We start from the raw sequence: 13318 nt of genomic DNA, 5'->3' as shown, positions 1-13318 counted from the left end.
AGATCCAGAGACCTAGTTCCTATTGCTATTAAAAATATATAAGAATCAGAAGTATAAAAACTGATGAATGGATAGAAAGTTAAGAAACAAGGACTAGAAGTCTGCCCACTTTTAATAACTGTAAAAGATTAAAAGTAACTTTTAACACAATTTTTTTGCAATCCTCTTATTGGCATTTGAAATAAAGCTTTTGGAAAATATGCTGTAATAATTCTTAATTGTTTATTAATGAATATTTTGAAAAAAACTATATTAGGCATTCCAGGTTTTTTAAGGTCTTGACAATTGATTTTACAGATGCATAGAAGCTGCACAGTTTATAGGAAAAATACATAGTTTTCAGTGTTAACAATACAGATAACTCCAAAACAGTAGAGGGTCACACACAGTCTGCAAGTTTCTTTCTTTCTTCGAATTGCTTGTCTACTGCAAGTGAAAGAGCCTGAAGAAATGTTGTCATTGTAACGCTGGGAGACTGAAAATAAGAGAACATTTTCTTAATCATACTACAGCAACAGGCATACATAATAATTTACATACAAATCACAGTATTTCAAAGAGAAATATTTGACTGCCATGTTACAAAATTTTCAAAATGCTACAAACCAGAAAACTGCAGGTTTATTTTAAACCAGCTAGCACTGTAAAGTCAAAGTCAAACTATGCAAAGTCTTAAATCAATTACTATTATTGTGCATATGCTTCAAAAAGTTTTTTAACAATTCAACATTATTTATAAAGTGACAGAGGGTTTTCCTTCAGCCAGAAATTATCAGAGAACCAATATTAATGTTCTGTCACAACATTTAATTAAAAGTAGAATGCTGTTGGAGAGGTCAATCTCACCCATCTTTTTCACTCTCGTTTTAAATTATAGGCAGCATAAAATTGTTTCAGACTACAAAGCTGCAGAAACAGTGCAATTTAGATTAAAGGGGGGGTCTAGGTCCAATCTTTTACTTCAGGCAGTGTCCAAATGTCTTCCTACCTGTCCCAAAACCAAACCAAAATTTAATTAATAGAATAAGCTTACTTGAATGTAATAAACTTACTTGAATATAAAGTGCATGTGCTAGGAAAGGAAGTTTTCTCAGGACTCTGCCACTAAGGCCTTCACTTCGTCTATAGTAAAATAGAGACAAGTGCTGATTAAATACTAAGTATCCATTCTTAAAAGAAGAGCTTTCCTTTTTCTATGTTTCTCTTATAAATTGCTGTAAAAAAACTTGAATCACAATTCAGCAGGCCACCTGCAGCACTTTTAGCAGAAGTAGGAAATGAACAGACAACTTCAGCCTATGAAAGGCTATACAGTAGAGAAAAGCAAACAAGAGTACAGAAATAGCTTAGTCACATTTGCCTGCCAAAGCTTCCTTGATGCCCGTAACATCACTGTGGCACAGCTCATTAATTTGGAGAAATGTCTACACTGAAAGGGTGTGGTACAGATATTATCTTCCATCCACTCTTAGAAGGACTTGAAAAGTTTATTTTGAAAGCTAATTCTCACGTCTAATGCTTATCTCCTTCTTTCCCCCAACTTGCACACAGCTTCCTTTACTTTACCTACTTGATATATGCTTCTGTCCCCTCCAAGCACCACCTGTGTATGTAGAACCCAAAACTCTCTGCCTGGAAAAATTTACTTCTGCTTCACTCCCAGTTAAGTTTGCATACTTCAGGAACAGAAGGAAAACATACTTTCCTGACTTCATGAATGTTATTTTGTTTCATAGGCACCAGCACTTTGGAAAAAAAATACTGCTTGATATTGTGAATATATTTTTTTTATTGTTTCAAGAATTGTTACGGTGCAGTGAAAAACTACTTGGTCTACTAATATACTCAGCAAATCGTAACACTCTCCATTTACACTTCACTTCCTTCCTCTTTGCTTCTGTTCACTTATATCTTGATGCTAAAAACTGACTTAGTAGATTGCAAGGCATTTCAAGGCACTTTTTTAGCAGGAATTAAGGCCAATGCTATTTCCCCACTAAACTGCATTACAATCCACTGAAACTTACAGCATCTCACTAATCCAGCCAGCAATTTGTCAAGAGAACTTCAAAGGGCAGAGCAGAAACCAAAAGCAGTACTAGGACAAGCCAGATCTGAGACTAAGAATTGGTGGCAAACCCTGATTGCCTCCAATTTTGTAACCTGAAAGGCTTTGCACTAACCCTAACAGAAAAATATCAACATGTTTCAGAACTCTAGTTCTTATGAAATTTCATCACTTTCACACATCATTCCACAACTCATTTTATTTATTTATATATTTATATATATATATATATACACACACATATATAATAAGTAGAATTTCAGAATCTTACCTTGAGATTTCTTTTAGTATAAGGCTTAACCTTGACACATTATTTTCTATGAAGCCTATCATCTCTAGTTCTCTGAGTGTCAGGAGCTGCTGTCGAGGATATATTATTTGACACTAGAAAGAAGAGTTATACACTGTTGTATGAAAAAATTAAATATGTTCAAAATTAAATGCTACAGTAAGAGTGAAAAATATTTGTGTGGATTTATTATTTAGGAAGTATTATTAAAATGTCAAATATATTAAAATAGGACATTTCACAATGTAGCTTTCAAAATATTACCTTCATCAGTTCTTCCAAGCAAGAAAGGTATATTCTAAATATTGCTGCAGTGGATGGAGGTCCAATGTATTGCTTTATGTCAGCCCTGTCTACAAAGGCCATGTCGATTTTCTCCGTAATATTTGAAGTAGTCAGGATAACTACATTGGGATGCCTTCAAGACAAAAGCAGATTTTCAGGTCACATATAGAAGAATTAACTCCTTTTGTGACTGGCAGATCGATACCTTCCTTCTTATGACTCAAACCATATTATCTAATAGTCACATCATACTTGTCAGCCAGAAATTAAATTATCTGAAGCTCTTGGCCAATTATCACCTACCTATTTCAATGCATAATCTCTTTCAGCTTTTTCTCAAGTGTCCATAGTTGCTCTAACTCTATTTTAGAAGTGAATATACATTAACTATCTAGAGCCTACTGGGACAGCTTCTGCCACAAAAAAAATATGAAAAGAAGGCTCATAAATTTGAACCTTTAATCTACATGTTTTCCATTTAAATTCAGTACAAAGTATATAGTTTAACGGGCAATGGGACACATTCTAACTGTGGATGACATTGGAGTGAGCTTAAAAGAGAAATAACATCTCCTTCCTCTAACAAATACTGCAAGAACATTCATAACCATAGCTAATTTTAGATGAAGTCTGTGAACTTGTACATATGAATAAGCCACTTTTAATTAGCTGCAAGACAGGGCGAACAAAGTCAACTATCCCCAAAAAGGGGGAGGAAGTGGCTGAAATAAAAGAAGATAAACCCATAAAATAAATTTAAAAATAAGATAAATCCAGCAGGTAAAGTGGACCAAGAATCAAAGATTGCTTCTATGCCATGTGTTATGCAAGTCTGACATCCAGAAGCTGTAAACAATGAATGAATTCTTCATTGATCTCATTCTTGTCTCTCCAAGCAGATATCATGATCACTTTTCCTGTATCTCTGCCTAGCTTCAAAGGAAGTATACAGTCTGTAGATCTGATTTCAAGATCACTGAGTTACACGCAAAATATTCTGTTGGATTACTACTATCTCATTTCACAACTAGCACCATTAACAACGAATAGTTCACTAACCAATTTGGTTTAGTATTCCAAGTAGGAATTAAGATTTAGCAGGAATCCTGAAACTGTCAATTACATTTCACTGTTGCAGTAATATGATTTTACCTTTTAATCTGATCTATTTGTGTCAGTACAGCATTCACCACACGAATAGCATCTGAAGGCTCTGTGCCTGCCTTGAAGGCACTGCGGGCTGCTGTGAGGCTTTCTACCTACAAAAAAACCCAAACAAACTAACCAAAAAAGGAACAAAAAGATATCACCAAACACAAAAAAACCCTACAAAAGACTGCAAATGCAGAGTGCTCGCAGCAAGCAAATAAACCAAGCGACACACCTTCAAAACCTTGTGTCTGATATCTAAAACTTCATCTTTAAAATCTTTTGTTAAGTAGGAATTCATATGGAAAGAAAAAGGAATGTCAAGGAAACAAAGTGTAATGAGTGAAATTCCTGTTGAGGCAGCAGAACGGAGGCTGTTTCTCATTTTAATTAAATTTTGGGAGGGGGACACACACAAACACCAGAGTAATAAATACACTGAACTTAGAATGAGCTTCCCCATAAGAATTCCAATATAACAAAGCTGATAAGGTACATACGAAGTTGCTTACGAATGTAAGTCTGAAGAGAATCCAGACAATGAACTCAAACATAATAATGCTTTTCAGAGCTTTACAACTACATAAAAGCACAATTAATACAAATCTAGGCTACTCTGAAGTTTAAAACAATACTCCACTTGGAAACACACAGTGGCAAGGGAAGTTCTACCAAGATAGGTTTTACTTCATTTCCAGCTGGAATGTGCCTGTTAAATCACACTGTGTTTCTCCCAAATCTGCAGCAATAAAGATTAAAGTTTACTCTTCTGCAGAAAGTTATGTAACTTGTGAAAAGCATAAATATGCTTTTATTGTTCTTTGTGAATGAGTATTACCACATTTCCCTCCCATCAATTTACTGTTACTTTTTATGTACATCAATGGTATTAGAATCATACCTCGTCAATCAGTACAAATACAAGAGCATCTTTGTCATCAATTAACTCTTGAATCTTCTGGAACATCTTGGTTACAAGCTTGCCACTCTGGGAAGACACCATACGCATATTATTTCCTTATCACACAACTCTCCATGCCTTACCATATTTAAAGATGGAAATACTTGTTTTTTGAAGTAATTTTCTAATATACCTTCTCTTTCAAACTTCCCAAATACATTCATTATTCTGACTAATCTGTGGTGTACACACATTTTATGAAACAAGTTCAATAGTAACAGTATGATTTCTAAAACACAAAGTCTACTTAATTGGCTACATCAATACATACCTCAGAAAACCATTTCGAGAAAAGGCTATGGCTGTTTATCTCAATTAACTGTCCATACCTATACCTAAAGTACGAAGGGAAAAAAAATATCAACTCTATTGTAAATAAAATTCAGTGATGTCATTCACTTCTGCAGGTCTCCTTCCCTACATGTCAACTCTGGAATTCTGGGAATTAGTACTTTAAATTACTTACTTTTAAAAACATAATACCTGTTTTGAGTTTGTCATTTCCAGAAATGCATCTCACTAGAAAATTTTATACTAAATTGCTATTGGAATTCCTTCATTAGAACAGGTGTTATTTAAATATAGTTTAAATAAGAGTTACCATAATAATGGCCTCATTCTTCTGTTCATGGAAGACTTTGCTCAGTATGGCAAGAAAACATATAAAAGGATGAGGCTTATTTACTTAGCTCTGCATGGATATCCTTAGGACAAAATAACCACACATTATATAGCCCGCGTTTATCATAAATTCAGCTTGGGATAGAGTCAGATCACTCCAATAAGTAAATATTATTCATATTACACCTAGTATTTTATATAACATCTCTTTTTTAATATAAATTTGTGAAGGTGCTATGTAGTTTAAGGCTAACTCTCATTACTTGTCCGATATACAGACTGACCTCTGGAGACTGGCAGACAATCCAAGTACAAAACAAATCGGTTACATAATCACTACTTAAAAAAAATAGGCTTTCTTGAACATGAAGATACAAATAGCAGGTTTGATACTCTGTGATCCCTTGTCCTTTATTATTCCTTGGCGTACAATGTGAGCACAAACTAATGACTGGGATTTTACATACCTGGGCACAATTAATTACACATTTTAAAGGCATTAAAATATCCTAGCCAGTGTCTCTATCAGATCAATTTTATTGCTAGCCAAGTGCACTACACAGGAACCATAAACATTAGCACTTAGCACCAGTTACTTGAAATAAAATATTAAATCTTTAGGCTATTGAAAAAGAACAATTAAAAATAGTAAACAAAAGTGAAAAACTTCCAAATATGGTCACCTGTGTGACAGTCGAATTGCCAGCTTCTGAGCCAGTGCTTTACAGAGGGAGGTTTTGCCGGTTCCAGGAGGGCCTGGTTTGAAATCAAATCCATACATTACACAGAATCTGCAACATGTTAACAACATACAACTTATTTTTAACTGTTGTATTTCATTACAGCACTAATTGCAGAATAAAATGCAGCAGACGATAATTGTAAATACCAGAGTATTTTCAGAAGATCGCTTACCCCACTACAGTCCGAGAGCTGAGCTTTGAATTTATATAATTTTCAGTTACTAGTATAATTAGTGTAATGGCTTATAAGCAGACACCATAAAGTTAAAATACTCAACAGCAACAGAAGCAGAGTGTATCACCCTAGCAGGGATGACACTAGCATTCTCAAAAATCAGTGTTCTGCTTAAACTTATATCTTCCTGAAACAAACTCTTCTAACATGCAATACAGAAACACATCATGCCCAGTTTGATCAGCTGTCCACTTTTTCAGAAATCTATACCTTGGGGCAAACCAGAGCATCTCAGGAAGTATGCTCTGGGACAAACCTTTTGGATCTGGCTTGACACACTATGGAAGAGCCACACAGACTTTCTCCAAACAGACAAGAACAAGAATAGTTAAACACAGTATGAATGTATAGACGATGTGTGGGTGATAAATGAACTGATAACATCAACGAGATGACAGTGCTTTCATTCAAAGCCAGTACTGCCATTTTAGAACAAGCGTATTTTGCACCACAACAGCTGTAGATTACCCAGTATTAACTTCTTTATGATCACAATAATGAGTTTATTACTAACATTAAATATATGTATCATAAATATATTAACAGTCTTTTAGACAAACAAAAACATCCTGCAGCTTCTAACTGATAAATAGCAATAACTTAAGTATAACTAACGCTCATAACAAACATTTCCACTATGACCTTTTTGTTTTTGAATACCAGTCTTGATGACAAAATTGTGATTAAACAATGGCAAGCTGTATTTTGCAAGAAAATCAATTCAGTTGATGTGACCTTGTTTATGGTATAACCTCCACAATAAGCTAAGACTGACTGAAGATTACAGCTTCACTAAAATAGTACTATAACAACTAAATTAGCAAAAGTACTGCCTTCACACTTGGCAACATACAATGTTAAAAATACAACACACAAATTGATTTCCTCGTTTCCTCAAAAGTTTTTACAAATCCGTAACAAATTTTTAATACTGCAATAGGACTGTAACTAATACATAGCTCCTAATGTCCTAATTTCCATTATTTTTGCACTTTATCTAAAACAAGCAATAATACAACTTAAAAATGAAAATAAAAAAAACCAAATATTGTCACTAGATTATCAATTGCAGGAATTTAAATTCCTGCAAAACATAGTGCATGTGAACTTGGATTTGATTCTGACATTACATTTGATCTAAATGCATATTATGGAGAGAATCTTTTGGATCATCTAATCTCACTACACAGAAGTGCAATACAAGTTTTTCCAGAAGGAAGGTATAACCAGATAGACAATGAATCTACTTGACTTAAGACAGATCATTTTTACCATGCAGCAAAACAACTCTGTTCCACGATATCAGGTTGCTGTCAACATTTTTGTCAGAAAACAGTAATGTTGTCGCCACATAATCAAGTAACTAATTGAAGAGAAGAAACACACGAATTAGAGACATATCAGCAAATACAATTACAAATAGAAGCAATCTCCTAATTGTGCCCATCAAGTACTCTTAACAAAAAAAGAACTGGCCTCACGTCTTTTAGCCATAGGCAAATTTTCTTTCTGTAAAGTTTGGAAATTAATTTCCTTTCTGTCCTCAGGAAAGAGAATAGCATGTACTAGGCACAAATGGAGTTCCAGAACTTTTACATGAATAAATGAAATGCTTTAAGGAAGTGACATTATTTTCCATTGTCCAACTTATAGTGTGTCTTTAAAACACAAGCTGCCCAAGCACAGAGAGTCAAAGACTCAGACTCCAGGTCCTGCTTAGATGTTGTACAGCTATACAGTTGTTGAGTTTGTTGTAGTAAACCCACCAAACAAAGCATCTCCTGTCACATTTTAGTTCCTTTCTGCTGAAACATTTGTATCAGCTACTGTAAGGAATTTGTAGATTGGTCATCCTTCCAAATAAGGTAAGTTGCTTGTACTTCCCTGAATGCTTGCTTCTAAACATAATGCTACTTCCTTTTAGAACTAGAGTTAGGAAGCAGAGAAATCTTTCAGCAAAACGAATATGAACTTCAGGTGTGACTCTATACTGATTATTACCTATAATAAGACCTGAATAACAGCATATTATTTTCTGTTTCTATTACCTGTAATATGCTGTTGATCCATATGCATTAAGAAGACAACAAAATAGCCTTCCTGCAATATCTCATGCCCAAGATGGAACAATTACACAACAGCAAAAAAAGCCCTGCACTTCATCCAGCACATTTTTCAATATTATATTGACACTGACTGTACTATTTTGAAAATTCAGAGCAACTATTTCAGAGTCTGTAGAACCCAACCATGTCCAGCCAGGTCCATGGTTTAAAGAATAAACATTCACCATAATCACTTTTATAGAAGTTATGGAGTTACAATTTTAGTCATTAAAAGCTACAACTTCTTTCTACCAACACACACTCAAGTCAACAGTGAGCAACTTGCTGCTAATTAGTACATCAGTAAGTCTAATTAGTCTTGTCATTTCACAGATGATTTGGAAAGCAGTTCCATAAATTAGGCAAATGTTGATGTGTTAACTGATGTTTACCTTATAAATGAAAAAGTACAATCACTGGATATTTTGCTTTACTATAGATAAAAAGACAACTATAAAGACTTAAGTCTGAGAAGTTTTAAGTTGCTACCAAAACAATATCTTCAGCTGTTAAACTTCTAGTTTCTTTAAAATAAGCCAATGGATATGAAGAAATTCTTTATAATTTGTGGCATAAGCATCACTGAACCGAGTTTCACAGGGAAACTCAGATTATTTTTTTTTGCAGAGCTGACTTCACAGTAGTACATACTGATATAAGTCTGAGGTATGATGTTTAATCTCCAAATGCCAGCTCTACCTTAAGCGTACACCAGAGAAGTATGTAGCTATCGAAAGTTATATCAAGATTTTTTGAGCTGGTGATTTCCAAATAACGTCTCCATGGGATGCAGCAAGCTTCAAACAGGCTACATTTCAACTCTTACTTCTCCTCAAGCAATTGTAACTGTTATTCATTTCCAACTTACATGGGATTTTACTTCAATGTCATATATAAGACTTTCCCAAAGGCCATGGAATTCAGCTGCAAAAGCAATATATTATATACCTGTTTAGGATAAATTAATATGGGAATTTGTACCATTGCAACACAAAGCAGTTTTTAAATTATTCTCAACTGAAATTAAGAGTTAAGAACAGATATACAAGAGCAATTAAAATATATGGAAAAAAACATGAGTTATTTTTCTCAAAATCCAAACACTACTTTCTAACAGACAGATTCAGCAGTTTCACAACTTCTTTTTCCTCAAATAATTATGAGGAGAAAGTAATGTTCTTAAGTTCTAACACTTAAAGGAAAAATATCATTCTTTCCACCCTCGATAGGGGATGGACCCTACATTTCCCCAGGATATAGAGCTATGAAAAATTGGAGTGGGAGGAAGGTTCTAAGCCAAATTTTTTATTCAGGTTTTTTTTTTTTTTTTTTTTTGTTGTGGTGTTGTTTCTAACATCAACATGTAAGGGTTAAAAAAACTCATGCTGAATGATGCACAAAAAACTAAAGTTGTGGTTTGGGTGTCACTCACTTCTAGAAGTTAGTTTATAGCTTTCAGCACAGAAAATACAGACTGAACTATTATAAACTACAATAATATGGGAATAATCTCAAAGTATCTGATTGAATTATTCCCAAAGAGAACCGTAATGGATAGTTATGCTTTTCCCACAGACAAAGAGCAAGAAATGTCTCAGAATCACTATCTCTTTGAGCTTAAGCTCACACCTGTACTTCTCCTTCCAGGCACAGATTCCACTTTCCCCAAGAATCAGACAGTAACAAGCAGACCACGCTCTGTTGCAGAGCGATGGCTTAATCTTCTTTTCAGAACACACTCTGAGGACTCTAAACCTCTTTAGTTTGTTTGTTTGTTCCAAATATAAAAGCAATACTGTCCTGGAGACTAGAAGCCAGTAATGGGCTCTGGAAAATTAATGTTTAGAATTATGAATTTCTTGTGTGTGTCCAAATAAATATTTGGAATATAGCCTGTAAAAATTTACTTGTTTCTGATTATGACTATACATTTTATTCCACAAGACCAGTTATTTCCAGACATCCGCAAGTATCACAGAAATAAATGACATGTTGTGGAATGACCTGTAGTAGTTCAGTCAAAACCAGGAAGAAGAATGTCCAAATACATTGGTTTCATTGACAAAGGACAAAGTTAAACAATATACAGCTACAATAGCTTTAACAGTAACCCTATAAACACTCTTTGCATTTTCAAGATCTTCTTTCTTTGTAATTGCTCTAGACCTTCCAGAAATATCACAGAGGTACCTGCTGGTAGCACCCAGTGGTTAGCTGCAATGATATCCTCATTCTCTTCTTCCAGGTTTTCAGAGCTCGGTCCTTCTTCATTCAGATGAAAAATATGAAGAGAAAGACTGCTTTTGCCCAAGTCAATAGGCTAGAATGGACAATGAAAGACTTTCAATACATCGTATTTCTCATTCAAAGCTAATTATAACATAAGAAAGTTACAGTTCTCAGCTGCCATTCAGCTTTGAAGCCTGCTACCTCTGTTTGACACTTTACTAAGGGGTGCAGGCCCAAAAACTTAGCCACCTTTTCTTGGTTATACCAGTTGGCCTAATAAAAGATACTACATCACCCTATAAACCTTGTCTTGTTTATGTCCTCAGGCTACCACTACCCTACGCACCACCAGCTCACGGGCGTTTGAACAGAGCTATAAATTCTTAACTGTGAATACCTGTCTGTCCTTCAAGTTCAGCTCCGTATCCACAATCGACACAGACTGCACATTGCTGTTAAGGAAACTATCATCAAACTCTGTCCACTTGTAATCACCAAACACGATGTTATGTCTGTTCAACAGCTTTAAGACACTCATCCTGATATCTTCTTTTTTGGCCGTGCTAACAAGAAAAAAACAGCATTATTTTTGGCATTGACATCTATAAGGAAGCATGAACTAATATCACAGTGCTTTATTTCATACACTAAGTTGAAATACACACACACAAAAAAGCTCAACAAAAAACATGCAAAAAAAAACCCAAACAAACCCTCTCCCTCAAAAAAAAATCCTAAAACCCACTCAAGCCCCCATCACATTCTGCTGAAAAAAAATCCTATCAAATTCAAATTCAGTTTGTTTGCAAAAGCAAAACTATTGATACCTGGTTTTAATTTGTGCATTAAAATATACAAGCCAAAGAATACTACTTGCTCTGTTTGCAGTCATATCAGGGGACATGGAACAACACAGCTCTAATATTTCAAGAATAGACATCAGTTATGCTATCTGACTGTTTTTCACAAGGAAAAAAAACAGAAAAACTCATAACCAAGCTATGAGACTGACTTAGCTTGGAAAGTTCTAATATGCTTTCATGTCCGAGGACAGCTGATACCTCAGGATGGGGACATGCTATAAGAAGAATTCCAGTAGAAGAGGTAAAGACTACAGAGAAAGGAATAGTATTTTAAGATTTCAGAAAGGCTTTAATTTTGCAACTTCAGTGATGCATTCCCAGTGCAAATTCCCAGTTCCTTCTAAGTCTGATAAAGAGAGCAATGGATATTTTACACTTTGACTTTATCAACACCCTGGACACACTCTTCCATAGTATACAGATAGCCAAACTGGTAAGATAAGGACTGGATAAATGGACAAGCTGGCTGGACTGTCCAGCTCAAAGGGTTGTGATTAATAATTAAGACTAGGCTAAGCTGCCAGTAGGTTGGGTGGGGAAAGGTGGGGTGTTGCTTTCAATATTGGGGCTAACACTGTTTTTACATCTCCATTTATACCCTGGACAATGGAATGGAAAACAACTGCAACAAGTTTATGAATAACACCAAAGCAAGGCAAGCTGTTGGTATCCTAGGAAGCAGGGCTGCCAATCAGAGGGACCTCTGTAGATTGGAGATATGATTTGACAGGGACCTCTTGAAGTTCAACAAAAGTAAATGTGCGATGCTGTCTCTCCATCTACTGCCCAGACAACTGAATGAAAAGTAGCTTAGCATAAAAGCACACAGGGGTACTGGTGGACAAGGCAGCAATGAGTCAGCAGTGTGCCCTGGCTACAAATAAGGCCAACTTTATTTTAGGCTGTGCTAGCAAGGGCGCAAACATTGCTGAAAGAGATTCTTTCCATCTACCAGCTGTTTGCAAGACCACATCTGGAGTATCGTGTGTAGTTTTGGGCCTTACCATACGAGAGACAATGATATACTGGAGCAAGTCCAGAATTATGGGCACCAACTTGATTACGAGACTTGGGTCACATGATGCACAAGGAGCAGCTGAGGGAAATGGGTTGGTTCAAACTTATGAAGAGATACCTATGTGGAAACTCATGGGAGAGTACAGAGAAGGCAGAGCAGAGTGCTGTGCACTCTTGTAGATGCACAGCACAAGGACAAAAGGCAACAGACACAAGTTGCAGCAAGTAAAGTTTCAATCAGAGAGACCTGCTTGATTTCTGAAGAACCTCCACGTGTATTTTAACACTGTTGCGCAGGTCTGGAAGTGCTTGCTTCAAATCCCCAGCAGCTTCGTCCATTCTTCTCGCTCCTGAAAGGAAAGCGACTCCGAGAAGTTGGCTGTCAGCCACCGCTAGGTGCCAAGGGCACAACCAGCCCTTCCCGGCACGGGAGACACCGTGTCCAGTTCGCGTGCACCCCACCCACCGCGGGAACAGACCATTCTCTCTCTCCCTTCCTCCCTCGCGACACCGGACAGAGGACAGGTCGCGAGCACACTCGCGCGCACAGAAGGTCCGCCCCCGGGCCCCACGGTGCGGACAGGACATCACCTCACGCCACAGAGCCCGCCTCAGGAATGGACCGCTGCGATCGAGACACGGGTCCCGCCGGAAAGCGGAAGGACCAGGCAGCTCCTCTGTCCTCTCAACACCCTGGCTGCTGCGAGGGCTGCAGCCGCCTCCGCCGCACAGAGAATGGAAAAGACACCACTC

General features: G+C 36.4%; 1 protein-coding gene across 1 annotated transcript; it reads right to left on the bottom strand.

The window, feature by feature from the left end:
• Window positions 1–379: 379 nt before the first annotated feature.
• Window positions 380–13305, bottom strand: TRIP13 (thyroid hormone receptor interactor 13; the record flags this gene model as incomplete). Its single annotated transcript, XM_080339846.1, has 14 exons — window positions 13157–13305; window positions 12813–12915; window positions 11083–11248; window positions 10647–10776; window positions 9325–9380; window positions 7624–7714; window positions 6057–6129; window positions 5024–5087; window positions 4693–4779; window positions 3795–3901; window positions 2622–2775; window positions 2340–2452; window positions 1053–1122; window positions 380–475 (listed from the first exon to the last, which is right to left on the bottom strand). The coding sequence occupies exons 2-14, from the start codon at window positions 12902–12904 to the stop codon at window positions 380–382; spliced, it is 1299 nt and encodes a 432-aa protein (XP_080195972.1). The 5' UTR covers window positions 12905–12915; window positions 13157–13305.
• Between the last annotated feature and the right edge of the window lie 13 nt (window positions 13306–13318).

The sequence above is a fragment of the Nesoenas mayeri genome, assembly GCF_963082525.1.
Source record: "Nesoenas mayeri genome assembly, chromosome: 2".
Lineage (NCBI taxonomy): Eukaryota > Metazoa > Chordata > Aves > Columbiformes > Columbidae > Nesoenas > Nesoenas mayeri.
Note: the sequence above shows the minus strand (reverse complement) of the source record. Positions and strands in the feature narration are given on the sequence as shown.